The sequence below is a fragment of the Dermacentor variabilis genome, chromosome 4 (genome assembly GCF_050947875.1).
Source record: "Dermacentor variabilis isolate Ectoservices chromosome 4, ASM5094787v1, whole genome shotgun sequence".
Classification (NCBI taxonomy): domain Eukaryota; kingdom Metazoa; phylum Arthropoda; class Arachnida; order Ixodida; family Ixodidae; genus Dermacentor; species Dermacentor variabilis.
Genome location: NC_134571.1, coordinates 52,595,702 through 52,610,768, shown reverse-complemented (window position 1 = coordinate 52,610,768; position 15,067 = coordinate 52,595,702). Strand labels below are relative to the sequence as shown.

The 15,067-nt window shown below is 47.9% G+C and overlaps 1 protein-coding gene across 1 annotated transcript; it reads right to left on the bottom strand.

The window, feature by feature from the left end:
- Nucleotides 1-730: 730 nt before the first annotated feature.
- On the bottom strand, nt 731-9,972 carry LOC142577756 (uncharacterized). The gene is made up of 5 exons (XM_075687208.1): nt 9,692-9,972; nt 6,275-6,496; nt 2,668-2,748; nt 2,473-2,562; nt 731-1,689 (listed from the first exon to the last, which is right to left on the bottom strand). The coding sequence occupies exons 1-4, from the start codon at nt 9,768-9,770 to the stop codon at nt 2,489-2,491; spliced, it is 456 nt and encodes a 151-aa protein (XP_075543323.1). The 5' UTR covers nt 9,771-9,972; the 3' UTR covers nt 731-1,689; nt 2,473-2,488.
- Nucleotides 9,973-15,067: the final 5,095 nt, after the last annotated feature.

Sequence of the window (15,067 nt, the reverse complement as noted above, 5' to 3'; positions counted from 1 at the left end):
GACATTCTAATGGACATTAATAGAAAAAAACAGAGCTGGGCAGCTCATGTAATGCGCAGGTTTGACAACCATTGGACTATTAGGGTCACAGCATTGATACCAAGAGAAGGGAAACGCAGTCGAGGACGGCAGAAGACTAGGTGGAGCGATGAAATTAGGAAATTCGCGAGCGCTTGTTGGAATCGATTGGCGCAAGACAGGGCTAATTCGAGATCGCAGGGAAAGGCCTTCGTCCTGCAGTGGACATAAAATAGGCTGATGATGATTATGATGACGTCGACGACGACGACGACGACGACGACGATGATGATGATGATGATGATGAAGCTATAGCTTTCTCACTTATTGGTTGTCTGTGTACTGTGTGGTTGTTGCAGGGCCTCTATACGGTCAAAAGTGTGAACATATCGATGTTCGATACAAGGTGAGTGGAGATGGCGTGCTACAGTTTGAACCGTTTCGTTTAAAAAACGTTCATTCCTACGTGTAAAGTTATATTAAGGTAAACCAAATGGCCTAGCTCTGATTCGCGTTGGTGGAAATTTCGAGAATGACAATGAACGAAGAAAAGGAGGAAAGACTGCATGCATCTCATGGACTTACTGTAGCAGCGCGCGTGGCGGTGAAAGTGTTATCAGAGCCGTGTGAAGCATATTTGAAAACGTTACACCTGTAGAACAGTGTAGACAATGAGCAAGCTGCAACGTGGAGTTTCATCATTTTTTTTTCTTCTTCTGTTTTTGCGTTAACAGGTTGTTTATTATACCATCAAACATGGTTTCGGGCAGGCGTACCATTCCACATACGTTTATGAAGTTTTCTAAGATCAAGTTCATTCCCGTCTAAAAAACGAGCTGTCCGTAACACTGTAGGCAACTGTGATACCAGGAAAAGCAGGCAAATCTTGATTCAAGCGCGAAACCATCCCTCAAGAAAACAAGCGTTTCTTTGAAAACCCGAAGTAGTCGTGAAAGACATGGTATGCTAAGGATTGCGTTGCCAACGATACGCTGAGCGACGTTCAATATCAGCATGTTTTGCGGTGTTTACGTGAGCCGCCCAGTGCAAGGTGTTGTGACCATGTGCAAGTGGCTATAGGACAACATCCCCCGTAGTCGTTCAAGACGAAAGCCTATGTCACGAAGACTACGTCATTCAAAATGAAAACCATCATGGACGTGTCTTTAGAGCTTACTCTCGTATTTATGAATACGTCTTAACATGAAGGCCATGCTTGACTTGATCTGAGTGACGCCTGGCGTGAGCTTGCCAAAGATGTTCATAGCGTTTCCTTCGGTGCGTTCGCGACAGGCGTCATTTAGATCAAGTCAAGCATGGGCCTCAAGTTAAGGTTCATTTCTGAATACGGGGAAACAGTGCTTGAAGAGCAGGTTCGCAGATCGATTCGGAAAGCTCGCTGTGTTTTCCGGATCGGAAAGCACGGCGAGAGAAAGTGGGCACACGTAGAATACAGGTCTGCAACGACCGCGTTTCTTCCTTCGCACTGCGCCTCCGATTTTTGGCCGTGCGTGCAAATACACCGTGGTTCAATGACACGAGGGAGTCGTCAGTGTCGCCGCAGGGTGCGGCGTCCTCTCCGCTCTGTACTCGCTGCAACCTCCGCTTCCCCTTTGATGCGGGACCGGCCAGGCTCCGGGGAGTCGCCGTGCGGAGGCTGGGGGCCCACGTCTGCGCGACAACGAACCAACTAGTTAATGCCAATGCATACACGCTCGCAAGGGGAACAAGTGATAGCGATCCTGTGCAAGCGAGATGTGCATTAATTGTAGCGAACGCAGTGTGTCCGGTAGAGAGCTCCGGCATGATTTATTTGGCATCTGAAGAGGATTTTTAAGTACAGCAAGTTTTTTTAAGGGCATTGTTGTTTATGGTGCAGCAAACGAAATGGTGAAAGCACGAGTCCCGTCCTATGCAACCTGTTATGGTCATGGACATGATGTGCTGCAAGCAAGTTTCACTCCCAGGAAAAGAAGTGCACTGCTGCTTACTTTCTGCCTTTCGGAGCGTGACAAGTGCAGCAACGGAACGTGTCACAATATAACACCCTGATAATAACGTGAAGCTCATTTCCATGCTTAAGATAAATGCCGTAAAAGTAATGCGATTTTCTAACGAAACACACACACAGACACACACACACACACACACACACACACACACACACACACACACACACACACACACACACACACACACACACACACACACACACACACACACACACACACACACACACACACACACACACACACACACACACACACACACACACGCACACACACACACACACACACACACACACACACACACACACACACACACAAGCACACGCGCGCGCGCGCGCGCGCGTGCGTTTTTTTAAACCAGCTTCCCACACTTCAAACTTTTTTCCATTTGGACACTCCTAATGCTAACGCATTAAAATATAAGAACCGTGGGCAGGAGTCATACCTGGAGTATAGTTGCCTTACATCCAAGCGGGTATTCCAGAGCCAACGTTATAAGACGGGAAGGGCTGAGGAGTAACTTGTGGTTTCGGTCCTGCGTCGGCCACGAATGAGAGTATGCATTCGTTAGTGCGGCGACGGTGCGCAATCGAATCGTTCACCGGTCTGAGCAGACGATCCGGCGCATGCAAGTACACACCTGATCTATTGCCTTGGGGATCGAGTGGAATCACGATGATGGAACGCGGTGGCAAATGCGGTATCAGGGGAACGTGAGGACCTGTAACGACGTAATCGGTCACAGAGTCATCCTACGAGCACAAAGTGGGCACTGTTCAGTTGATTGAACAGTACGAAAACATCGTTGCTCTTGGAGAAAGGAGGCTATCCGCGAGGTGCGCAGTCGGCATATTATGAAACATAATCGCAGTTGAAAATGTGTCACGTGACTATGCTGTGTAGCATCACCACGTAAGTGGGTGATTAATGCACAATGGACTACGGCAATCCGAATCTAACGTAGGCAGGCACATCGCGCACAGCCTTGAAATTGTGCATACAAAGTTGCGTACCATCTTGTCCATTGTATTAGGACAGCGCACATTCTTGGCCAGTAAGATTATAGTACGCTGCGCTTTTCACTTGAGTTCAGCAAAAGAAACTGTCTATTAGGCGCTCTCCCTGAGTGCCCTATTCCACAGGTGATGAACGATTCACCTCTCACGCTTTTTTTTTTTGCGAAGGCAAGGGTACTTGCAATATATAGAAGAGAATCACCTGCTGTTCGCTTTTTGTCCTGACAGCGCAACATTAAGAGAAACGTAATCGATCTTGGCAGGCACCCTGAACGGAATATAAAGCCAACACTCAGTATTTGTTTTCTGAGGCGCCGTAGCATCTTTTGTGTGTTGCTGATTTCTTTTTTAACGATAACGTACGCATATTTTGCTTTCTTCTCTCTTTAGCGAAACTCGCGCCGTGTCCAGGCACGTCGATTTCATGATATTGCGCAAGAGCCTTGCGACGTTTCGCACGGCTGTCGGCGTTTTCGCTTTCAGAAAGCGTATTGGTCAAGTGGAAGCATTGACCTTGCCAGTGTTAAGAACGGCCCAGCTGAGGTGCTAGTTTTGCCAGCCGCGTATGATAGTCGCATAGACTAAAGGAAATGTTGGCGCATAGTATTTAATGTACAGTTTGATGCAAGACAATCTGGCACTGTGCATCTTTAATAATGATTACTGCAAATAACAGTGTCTGATGATACGACATCGCTCCTTATTTGCCTTATGGGACAATTGTACATATCTATATGTGTATATATTACACGTCTATCAAAATACGTACTGTATCTTCGCGTATCCTGGCTGAGGGAAAGCTTCACTGTACACTTACCCCGTTGTATATGCCGCACGGCCAAACTTTACGTCCACAAATTGTACTCTCCTAACTGTATCTCGGACCTCGAGATAGTTACACGTAATGTAATGCAAAGTTCGTGTCTTGACTTAGAATTGCAAATTTGTGCTTGCTACCCTGAATTTACGTTGCTTTTCAGTAGAGGTCGCGTAGTCCAGTCAATATTGTTACGGGGATGTTAGGGATATATAAAGACTGTATTTACGGTATGTATACAGGATGAGTCAGCGTAGACAAGATAGCTGACTACCAACAATGAAGCACCATCGCTCTGCATGCTGTTGGATGTATACGTTACGTACGCTTTTACGATAAGTGGAAGTAACGTTGGGGCTCAGTGTACGCACGCATACGCAGGCGCGTGAGTAAGTAAAACGATGTAAAAAAAAAAAAAAGAAAGTCGCACGAGACGACAACTTCATTAGCTGCCTTTGCGAATCTGAGCTGTTAAATTTGCTATAACTCGCTGTAGATATACCACACGTCTGTCGCGTGACTGTATAGCTGACTGCAGTAACAGTACTTGGGGCAGGCCTCTGCGCTCTGGGCTGTGACGTGAGAAGGGCGGCAAGAAGCGGACAGCAAGAAGCGGTCGCCCCGCTTTTGAAAGTTTGGGACTTTGGGAACGCAGGGATTACGTCGCACGATCTCGGGCTTGCTGCGCATGCGCGGTAGTCTTCTAGACTGGCTTATGCTTGCTCAGAAATTTGCTGTGCCCGGTACCTCCAAGTCGATTTCCTAAACCATTCCAGGTACAGTGTATACGGTGCCACGTGAAGGCCACGGAGGAACTGCGCGTGCGTACGTGGGCGCTGCAGACTTTCGCGCAGGTGCAGGCGTGCGGGACACGAACCGGGCTTAATTATTTAGGTACTAAATGTTTCCTCTCTCAACTCCTTCCTTTCTTTCAATTTCTCGTGTGAAAGATCTGAATGCTATTGAGGTGCATCCTCTGTGTATATGCTGCTACGTAGTTAGCAAGTCGATAGCTTCATGGTATCTGTCATTGTACCAGCGCTGCTTCTCAGTGGGCGTTCTTTCTCCTTCTCTCGCTGGCATGATTGGCTGACTTATCGTATGCTTGTGAAGGGCACAGAAGCTACCTGAAGTTGAATGAAGTCTATGGACTAAAGAGGAGAGAGAAAAAGAAAGACGGGAGAGGGGGGAGGCTTGGCATGTTCCATGCCTAGCCGAAGGGACACGTTTCAAGGAAACTAACGCGATAAAAACAGCGCACACGTACGCCTTCTGGCATAAAGTGCAGACACTGGATTTGCTCGAGGTTGACATCAACGCGCGCTTAGTTGAGCGAACGTCCATCTTTCCTCGTGCTTCACGGTATTTCTTTAGCGGTTATGCATTGAGAGCGATATGCTTCAGCTTCTAAAGGCCTCGTTTTCTTTTCGCAGCGTTGATGCACTATTCCGCTAAAAAAAAAAAGAACAAGAAATGTTTGCTGCATGGAAGAGAACGACATAACTAGCTATTTGATATATATGCAAGATCGTCATTAGCTGTAATCAGCTTCATCAGAGCCTGATAAGCTTCACTGCAACATAGAGACTTCTCATAAATATTTCCGCTTACTTTCATTCTGCTGCAGTCGTACCTTCTATATACCAGAGGAACCGCCTGTTCTTATCCCTACTACGTCTCGCTTCACTTGGCGTCCATTCTTATGCTCGTGTTGGCATAGTTCAAGGAAACCTTCATAGGGAAGACGTGCAGTGTAATACACGTACGATATTGCACGATATTTGCGCGATATTTAGCCCGATAGAAAAGTAAAAAACTATTCGCAGGCATGTACCTCGGGTCCTTGCTCTTGCCTCTGCGCGCGCTACGCCTTTGCACTGGATACGTATTCGAGGTGGTTAAGGCAGTTTGTTTTGACCAAAGAACTTACTTATATGCAAGTTAAGCCCCTTCGTAGTTCTCATTTTGGCTCTTGTTGTACCTTTTTCTTCTTTTTAGTTTAGACGAGATTAGGCCTGTAGGGAGCTTGCGCTTAAAGTAAAATGTTCGGTTAAGATTCCCGTGGTACTTGCTCGATTTCAGAAATTCCCACCTCTTGTGCTAAGAATGACAAGCTGGCCTCGTTGGATCTGGTTGGGACTGTACACTGTACGCGAATCGGCAGGTACGTCCGTATATCGCTGTTACATACAGTGTACATTCTATCCACCTTTTATAGTTTCTGTTTCTCCTGTTCCCATTGCATGTCACAACACTGGACTCGGATAAACGAAAACCCTTGCAGTCAGCGCCGAGTCTTTCGCAACGAGCAAGGCGTTGCAGCGTATAGACTTCGTGCGGTGACGTCCCAATAGCACAGTGACGCCAGCGGAAGCTCCCTACAGACTGCGTGCTAGAGCGGGACGTGCGTGTACCTGGTGTTGTTCTTCTTCCTCCTCCTCCTCCTCTTCCTCCTGATCCCGACGCGGGATTGGGGCAGCACACGATGGGATTGAACAGACTGAAGCTGCAGTAGACCGGCAAGTTGAATAGGAGGATTCCATACCACGCTTCCTCGCACTCGAACTTCGGCGTACACGTGCCGTCCACGTAGCCGCGGCCCGTCGGGTTCTTGGCCCGGCACGACCCTCGCTCCGCTGGCCGGTGTAGGGAAGAGAAACGGTTGATTTTGGACACGTCATGCACTTGCCGCACTCGCGATGGCTCTGCGAACCGCGACGCCGGCAGCATTGCCCACGCAGCGCCCGTCATCCATCGCGGTGGCTTCAGCGTCTATGTCGTTGTGCCGATAAGCACGAAATCGCGGGGGACACTGCCGCGTTCAGATGTGAGCGGCGCCTCCTGTTACCCTGTTGCTGCTCCAGGAGTGGCGCGTTAAGACTCACTACTCAATCGATTGCGCAATCTTTCGCGAGGAAAGGCGCTGCGAGGGTGTCTATTCTACAGTGGCAATATCCTCGGAGCTACTGACGCGTCAATGCAGCGATACGACGAGAGTTGAAGCTGCACCAATGCGCCTTATAAAGGATGTCTATTGCCAAGTTCAATAACGTGGTTTAGGCTGCTTTCCACGGCTGATGGCGGTATAACTTTCTATGGACAGTGCAAAAAGTTTGTTCATACGTATCTTCGTAATGACAGTGTTACACTGGATAGATGAATTAGAGGAAAACACGGAGCTCTTTGTATTAAAGCAAGCGCACAGGCATCGTCATATATGTTTAAGTTGCTTCTCGGCATGTAGCCCCAGCGCCAAATATTACAAAAGTGAAATTAGAGTTAATCTATATATAACTGTGCAAGGGCATACCAACGTGTGGTCAAATACCACATGAAAAAATATTATTCCTGCGTTGACCTTCGTGGCTATTTCCGCAGCATACATTTTTCCTGAGAGCACTGCAAGCGCCATATTTGCTTTCCGGTTTAAAAGACCAGATGTGTTAAGGAAATAGGCGACAACGCTCGTTCTTGCTTTGTTTTCCGCTTTCTTTATTTTACTCGTGTTACCTACTGTATTTTCCACTTTTATAAATACATAATCCCTGTTTATACACAACCACATTTTGGTGCATTAGCTGAAGATATCTTCTAAAGCGCACCGTTTGATGGCTTGGATTTTGTTCCCGATGCATTAAACCAGGCGTTGATCACGAATACTCATCGGAAGCTAATCGGAACATTCGCTAAGTGCCCATTTACGATCGTGGAGCACTGACCTGACCGTTATTATGAGAACAGTAGTGCAGATAAAATTACTTTGGACGTTTCCTACAACTTGTTTCAATACACGTATGCGCGTTCTTCAAGTCATATACACTTGCTTTCGCACATCGGTTATGTGGAACGCGCACTACGATATTACACGAATTCTTGCACAGGTAGCCAACCGGACATCTCTCTTGTCCAAGACACTTGGTCACTGGCATTTGCTCCAGATAGTCGAATAGCTTCCGGGAGTCGTTATATAGACGCAGGAGACATAACATACGACAGGCCACAGGACACACGGAACGTATCTCTGACAGCGCTGATTTCATGCGTGGAAAGCGCATGACCTTACAAAGTTTCACAGTCGCTGAAACGCGCCCTGTTCATACATCTTGCTTTTGTTCATCCGAAAGTTTTCATAACACTTCTCATTGAACACTTATATTAGTCCCGATTCCCAATGCCGATTACATGAGTAGGTTACTCGGCGTGTTTTTCTCAACTATATGCACACGAGCCTTGTAATTTTAGCGCCAAGAAATCTAAGCCGCTGTTTGTTCGCCGCGACTTCCTTTCTTACGCGAAGGAATGCTATTTGTGAATTACGTGGAACGTTACGCTTCCCTTCACTGCCGGCAGATCTGGCGCATTTGCATGTACGTGCAGTCAGATCCGACTTTACAGATTTTTTTTCCGCACCCATTCTTACCCCTATAAAAACGGGGTGAAGATTCTTCGGCACCTGAATAAATTTTACAACTACCTACGTACCTACCTACACAAACGGATAAAATGTATAGAACGCACAAAAGAGAATGTTACACAGTTTGCTCATTCACGCATTGTGACGTATCCGTCTCTTTAAACGTTAGAGAGAACAAAAAAGAAAAAGAAAAGACGGGAGGCCTCCTCTTCTACCTCGCCACTATCCTTCCATCGTGTTCGATAAAAATGTGCTCGGGCTGCCAAGTGACGGCGTCCTCGGGGGTGAGGGGTGGCATAGCTGATGTACGAGGCCTCGCATATGCTACCGCCTTTAACGAAGGCAGCCTGCAAACTGTTCCGCAATCGACGCGCGAAATAATTCCGCCGTCTCGTGGGACTCGTATATGAGTCAAGGTGCGTTCTCGTAAATATTTACAGCGTGCCAGCCACAATTTCGGCGTGGGCACCAGTCTAAACCTGTGCAATCCGCACGTAACTTTGACCTCCAAGCGACGAACATGGGCAAGTAGAAGACGCGCAGCCAATGCTTGAGCGACGCCTAACAGAAGCGGTGCTTAATTGCCTTACCTGTTCTTTTCTTTTTAAATCTTTCTATATCTTTAAACTATATACAACGCTTATCATTACGTACGGTGTTGCCAGCACGGAAAAACTCATTCAGTTGAGCTGTTTTGGAACCTTATTCTTTCAATTTACCGAAACGTTCGAAGTCAAGATATCTTCGTTCAACCAATTGATGACAGTTCCTAAAACGAATACATATTACTTCTAACTCAGTTGGTACTCGCGCGCTAAGTTTACCGAAGAACACGTGACAACAACTGATGTAAAAGAAGACATCTGATCTTCTTTACTCTTTGTTCGCGTTTCTGGAAGAACGATGCAAAGTGAAACGAAAAATAAATCAACGCAACGCGTTTTCGAAGATTACTGCAGCAAGATAAAAGGCGTTTGGCGTATAAGCGCCACTCTAAACTCATACGCGGTCATATAAATTCCGTTAATAACGGAGGCGAACAACGCAAATGATGCACATATACGTAGTTACACAGGTCGTCATCACACGGAGGAGACTGAGCACGTGGGATACTTTCCGAAGCTCGAATTCTGAACTAGTTTGACATCAACTTCTGCTTCTTCACAAGTTTCATACGTCTTTATTCTATGTGCGCGGTCTAGTGATATACTTTCAGATACAACAAAACGTCATGGGACTCCCATCTACTTTTCAATTTCGACAGTCGCACCTGTTACCTTCGCGTGAGGGGGTTATCTCCTGCTGGGTGAACACTACAGAAAACACCAGTTAAAAAGAAGGAGAGATAAAACAAAATAAAACAATAAGGAACAACAAATAAGAAAAGCTAGCCAAGTATCCGAATAACCCCACTCACCTGATTCCCAGAAGAAAGCGTCGCAACCAAGGTCTGAACCGAGGGCCAAAAGGCCCAATGCTAATAGGAGGACGCGCATTTTCGTTCTGCGTCGCGACGACGCCGACTAGTTGGAGGCGCGAGCGCGCGTCTTTACAAAAGTGCGAAGAAAGCGCGCGACGGCTTTTGCCCCTACAATGACGTCGGAGCGGCGGCGCTCTTCTCGAGAAAAAGAAAGCCTCGGCGCAAACCCCTCGCGACCACTCTTTTTATCCCGTGTCTCACCCTCAATCCCCAGACTATCGGATCACGAGAGGGCAACATGTTGCACTTCTGTCTCTATCTCACTCCAGCCAGCAAAGTGAGGCGCGATGCCCAACGACGACATTTTGTCGAGCATGCACGACTTGCACTCCGATAACGGGCGTTACGGAATTACTCGCGCGTGCTGCACGCGAGCGATAGTGAGACGCAAGCGAAGTCGGCCCAAGCGGAGGTTGCATCCTGAAGGGAAAGGGGCCTCGGCAGTGCTGTGTGATCGTGCGTAGGCTTTTCCTTTCGACGCGTGAGCGTGGCGGTCAAAACGATACAGCGCGCCGGGATCTGGAAAGGGGCGGCGGCGAGGCACTTCTTTCACCGCGCTCGAAGCGAGCGGTGGTTGGCCAAGAAATCGGCACGTCGGTGTTACGACGTTCTCCATTTTGACGAGAGCTCCGCGGTCAGAGTCTGTCTAGTTCTTTTCGCGACCACTATGATTCGACAATGCTGTGTTGTGGACTGCAAACGTAGCGACTGGCAATGTGTCAAGCTGCGACATAGTGTCCCTCTGCAAGGCAGCAGACGAGCGGACTTTCCGCTATCCGATAGGCGGCAGGATTTGCGAGTTTTCGGCCGTCACTTTACACCGGAATATTACTAACGCAATAGCGTTTCGCGAGTCCGTTGTTAGGGTAAACGCAAGCGCAAAGGCACAGGGCCTGGCCGTCTGACCGTATCGTTTCACGGGATGAGCAGAAGCGCAAATGAGAATGGTCTGCACTGTGCAGCCACTTGTTGGCACAGAGCACCGCAACACGCAGTAGCTGTAACGAAATGTATTCTTCGTTGCTGCTGGTGTAAATCTTTCGAAGGAGTGTAATCTCAGTGTAATCGTTAACACGTTGTTTGCTAATATTTAAAATGTTTTACATTTGGTTAGAGCAATATTAGCTCTTTGGCTGGTTAAGCTCTGCGCCAGCGGGTGGCTGGACCGTCGAGACCGATCAGTCAGTTCACGTACGACTACGCTAAAATTCCTTCATCAGCTTGAGTTTATGCCTCCACCATTCCGTCGAAACGCCCAGCTCGCCTGTGGTTACTGGAATACCAGAGACGTTCGGCGCTGCGACAGAATGCTCGCAACCTCACGGTGCTTCGACAGCTCTCGCTTGGGGTCGACTGCCAAGCAGCTGGCGGAGAGTTTGAAGAGGCTTCGCGCGCTCGCTCCTAGAGAACTGGAAGTCGACGACACGACGTGCCATCATAACGCAGAGCCAGTGAAGGCGGAGCTTAGCCCCGATCACTCGGCGAACGGGTTGATGAGAAAATGCATGATTATGCAGGAAGGTAACTTGTAATCGTCCGTAGGTCTCTTAATTTGAGACGTTTCACACAAATTGTGCTGCGAACTTTAGCTGTACCCTACGCGTCTTCAAAATTTGTCCGAACCGTTTCAGGGGCCCTTTAACTAGAGGCCACTTCTCGTCAGTGGTCGCACGCCCAGCTTGGAACGAGGGAATGCGCGGTGTTACGGTTGGCGTGTAACACCCCGGGCATAAAGGGTGCTCAACCACGATGCCTCATCGAAACAGCGGATGGATTCCTAATTTGTTATGGTTGTCGCGAGTGGTCGCCGGTCTGGCAGATGCCCGCACTGTTTACAGGCCCCTTTGTGTGTGTGCGTGTGAAAATTCCTTTCCACGAACTGTCCATCTATAGGGGAGGACCCTTTCCGCGAACCAATGACGCTTAGAAGAGAAGAGATCAGCCACCTACGATCCCCAGGATCCGCGGGTTGCCACTAGCAGAGGCAAGCTCGTGAAAAGTCCCCTGCTAGAGGGGATCAGCCACCCGTCCACAACCAGACGCCGTGCCTGTCACGTGACGTTGAGGTGAGCAAAATAGCGCCTACGATTTTAGTGGGCCTATTTAAGGGGCCCCGCAATGCACTTTTTCACTTCATTCATTCTCTTCTTCTTATCCTTCACCAACCATTGAATAAACAGTGGAAGTTTCGCACTAGAAATCGTCTCGTCCCTGCCTAGTCGCTATGGTCAACAGGACGCCTGCAGATTGCCGACAACATGTTCCTGTGTGTGGGCAGCGCAACCCGGACGAAAGGCAAGAGGAAGTACACAATACGAGCGCAGACTAACAACTGGTTTATTTTTTCAAACCAGGGACTGAAATATACAGAAAATGTAAACACGTGTAAAGTGACGCTTACAAGGGTGAAAGGGTATTAGCCCATCTTGCCATTCAAAAACTCATTTTCTTTATCCTGCAGAGTGATAGAAGTCTGGCTGACACATGCGCCTCAGTTTACAAGCAGAAGTTGGCTGGCACAATCTCGCGGTTGATTTGATTCATATTTTCATACAGTATTTCCGTTAGCTCAAACTTTGGTTTGCATAAGCAAACTCTACAATGCGCGCCCAGATTAGGACCTGTTACATTCCTGACCGCACCTTGGTGCTCCCTAAGGCGGATGTTAAGGCAGTCTGCCCAAAGTACTTTTTGCCGCACGAAAGTGGAATGACGTAGACCACTCCCACCGAGCATGCCACAAGCTGCCCCGAGTGTCTGACGTGGCACATAGCATTGGACGCCTGTTTAGGTCTCTTAACAAGATTGCATTACTTGTTTAACGAGTTCTTTGCTGAAAAGAAGACTTGAAAACCATATTTCATGGCTGTCTTTTTTAACCCGTACCCCATCTGATGTACATAAGGGACGACTGCATACTTTTTAACTTTTTCCGTCTGTTATTGGGCTGCTTCCCCTTTTTTTATTTTCTTCCCTAGCCCTTCACATATTGACACGATAATAGATTTTGGAAAACCGGCCTCCTCTAGATGATTGAGTTTTTGCGAAAAGCTCAGATTGGCCAGTTGGTGGCATGACTTTCTAAGCGCGGAACCTAAACACGTCATATCAATTCCTCTTTTCACAAGTTTTGAGTGTGCCGACACGTAGGTTAGAATTGGTTTTCTTGTCCTGCGGTTATATTGGCAACAAATATGTTGCGCTGTTAATCTTCACTGCAAATACAAAAATTGAATTTCGTTATTGATCGGCAGTTCATGAGTAAATCTGATACCCATTCCTTCTTTATCAAAGGCTGCGAGAATAACTCCAATATCTCTGGAACTGGTTTGAGAGCGGATAACTGCCAAGTGGTCGTTAAGAAACTTGAAGCAATTGATCAATGTTGCTGCTAAGACGCTCTCAAGTGCCCGGTCAACAGTGCCGAGAGAGATCTCGCTAAGAATTGGTACGACCTGAGAGCCAATGCAGATCCCCTGCTTCTGAATCATAATGTCATTATCCCAGGTAACGAACGTGGAATTTAAATAAAAAACCAATAGTTCAAGAAAACACTGAACCTGCACGCCACACTCATTCCTAAACATTTACTCGTCGTTCTCCGCAATGCAATCTTTGACTGTCTTGATTGTCTTGATCTTGATGATTGTCTTGATTGTCTTGCCGACAACGCCACGCTACCCAATAATAACATCGGTCGAGGTTGAAGAAACAGGTGTCGCAATAGCGGGTCTCGCTGATGGGGTTGTCGGTTTTTCCGGCCGGTCGTTTACCACGGCCGAACCGGCTGCCCTCGAGTTGTCGGACCAGGGGCAGCCGGTTCGGCCGTGGTAAACGTGGTAATCAAGGGCCGGAGGCGATTGCTCCGGTTACTACCACGCTGTTCTTTTTTAATTATTATTGTTCGAGAACCGAAGGTGTGGTGAGCCTTCAAAAGCTCCCGCTCGTTCCAGTAGCAACGCTTCAAGTGCGATATTGGGTTGGTTATAAAGAAAAATTAAATGGGAGATTAAGACCGTTTTTGACGAACATATGTGGAACGTGAGAACTGTGGCGTAGTGACTCATCTGTTGCTCGTTTACAAATAGATGTTCATGCAAGTAGGCTAATTTTTTATTGTGAATGACGCAGGGAACTCCTTCAGTTGTGGCAAGACTAGTTGCTCTGCTTCTTAGAGTATTTTGTGTCCAGTACTAGCTGCGGCTTCTCATGTTCCTTTACGAGCACCCGTGGAGGTCGGTCCTTTTTGACAGCGCTGAGTTAAGCCAGCGCCGTACTTCGGCGATTGCGCTGAATACGACAGTTAGCGACGTCCTATAATCAAGATGCAGTACACATACTTTCCCATGACGCTCACGAGACTGCACCCCTGACTTCGATGTTTGAGGGCAAAGCCGCTCGGATATTGAGCCTCTGCGCGACTTTCGTGCTGTATCCGTGAGATGTGGCGGATGGTTGCAATATACGTAGCTGGCATTATAGGGCAACTTGTGGCCAGCAATGTCCACTGCTTTGCTTCACGAACTAAGAACAGCTCTTTCGTCGTTTTTTATTTTATTCGTGCCCCGGCAATCTCGCATCGTATCGGCATGTAGACTGGAATACCAAACGGAATGCTTGAAAAATTGGCGAAAGAACTGAACCCGCCAGAGGAGAGCTGGGCTGTCGCAGAGGACTACCCACACCGACGCTGAACGATTAGCGATGCCGTATTCAATGTTGCAGAATGAGATATCCACAACAAAATTTCCGCCGAAGACGAAACGTCGCAGAAGATGTATCGCTATGGCACTTATCAGTGCGAGTAGTAGTGTTGCTTGCCTCTCTCGTCTGCTTCCCTCAAGACGCGAGCCGAACTTATGACTTCGCGCGCACAACATCACTATGGTGACAACTAATAGCAGTCTCCTCCGAGTTCGCGATTCTTTAATGGAATGCCTAAGCTGCGGATCGCTCCAATCTACGGCTCGTCCTTTTCGTGTGTCTCCAGTGGGAACCTTTCTTGGGTGGCATTTTCTTCTAAGAGATGAGACAGCCGAGTTATCGGCTTTGGCGAGGACATAACGGGGCTTTCTTTATAGCGAGCAGTTGGCCGCATATCGCAATATGGCCCCACGTATAAAGGGAGGAGAGTCGACATGGCATTGTGAAGATGGCGCATTCAGTCTACAACAGCAGTGCGTGAGGCGTGCGATACCGGGCCAGTTCCAAAGAACGCACCGGCCGGGCGGCCGTGTACAGGGACGCGCTCGCAGGATTCACCCTCGCGTGAAATGCTTCACGAAGGTGACAGTAATATGTCGCGCAGTAATT

What these genes read in the sequence shown, in the direction of transcription:
- LOC142577756 (XM_075687208.1), bottom strand. Translation starts at nt 9,770, where the DNA reads ATGCGCGTCCTCCTATTAGCATTGGGCCTTTTGGCCCTCGGTTCAGAC. An exon ending in CGCTTTCTTCTGGGAATCAG is followed by an intron (nt 6,497 to 9,691) that starts GTGAGTGGGGTT and finishes TACACCGGCCAG; the next exon opens with CGGAGCGAGGGTCGTGCCGG. An exon ending in TCCCCAAGGCAATAGATCAG is followed by an intron (nt 2,563 to 2,667) that starts GTGTGTACTTGC and finishes TGGCCGACGCAG; the next exon opens with GACCGAAACCACAAGTTACT.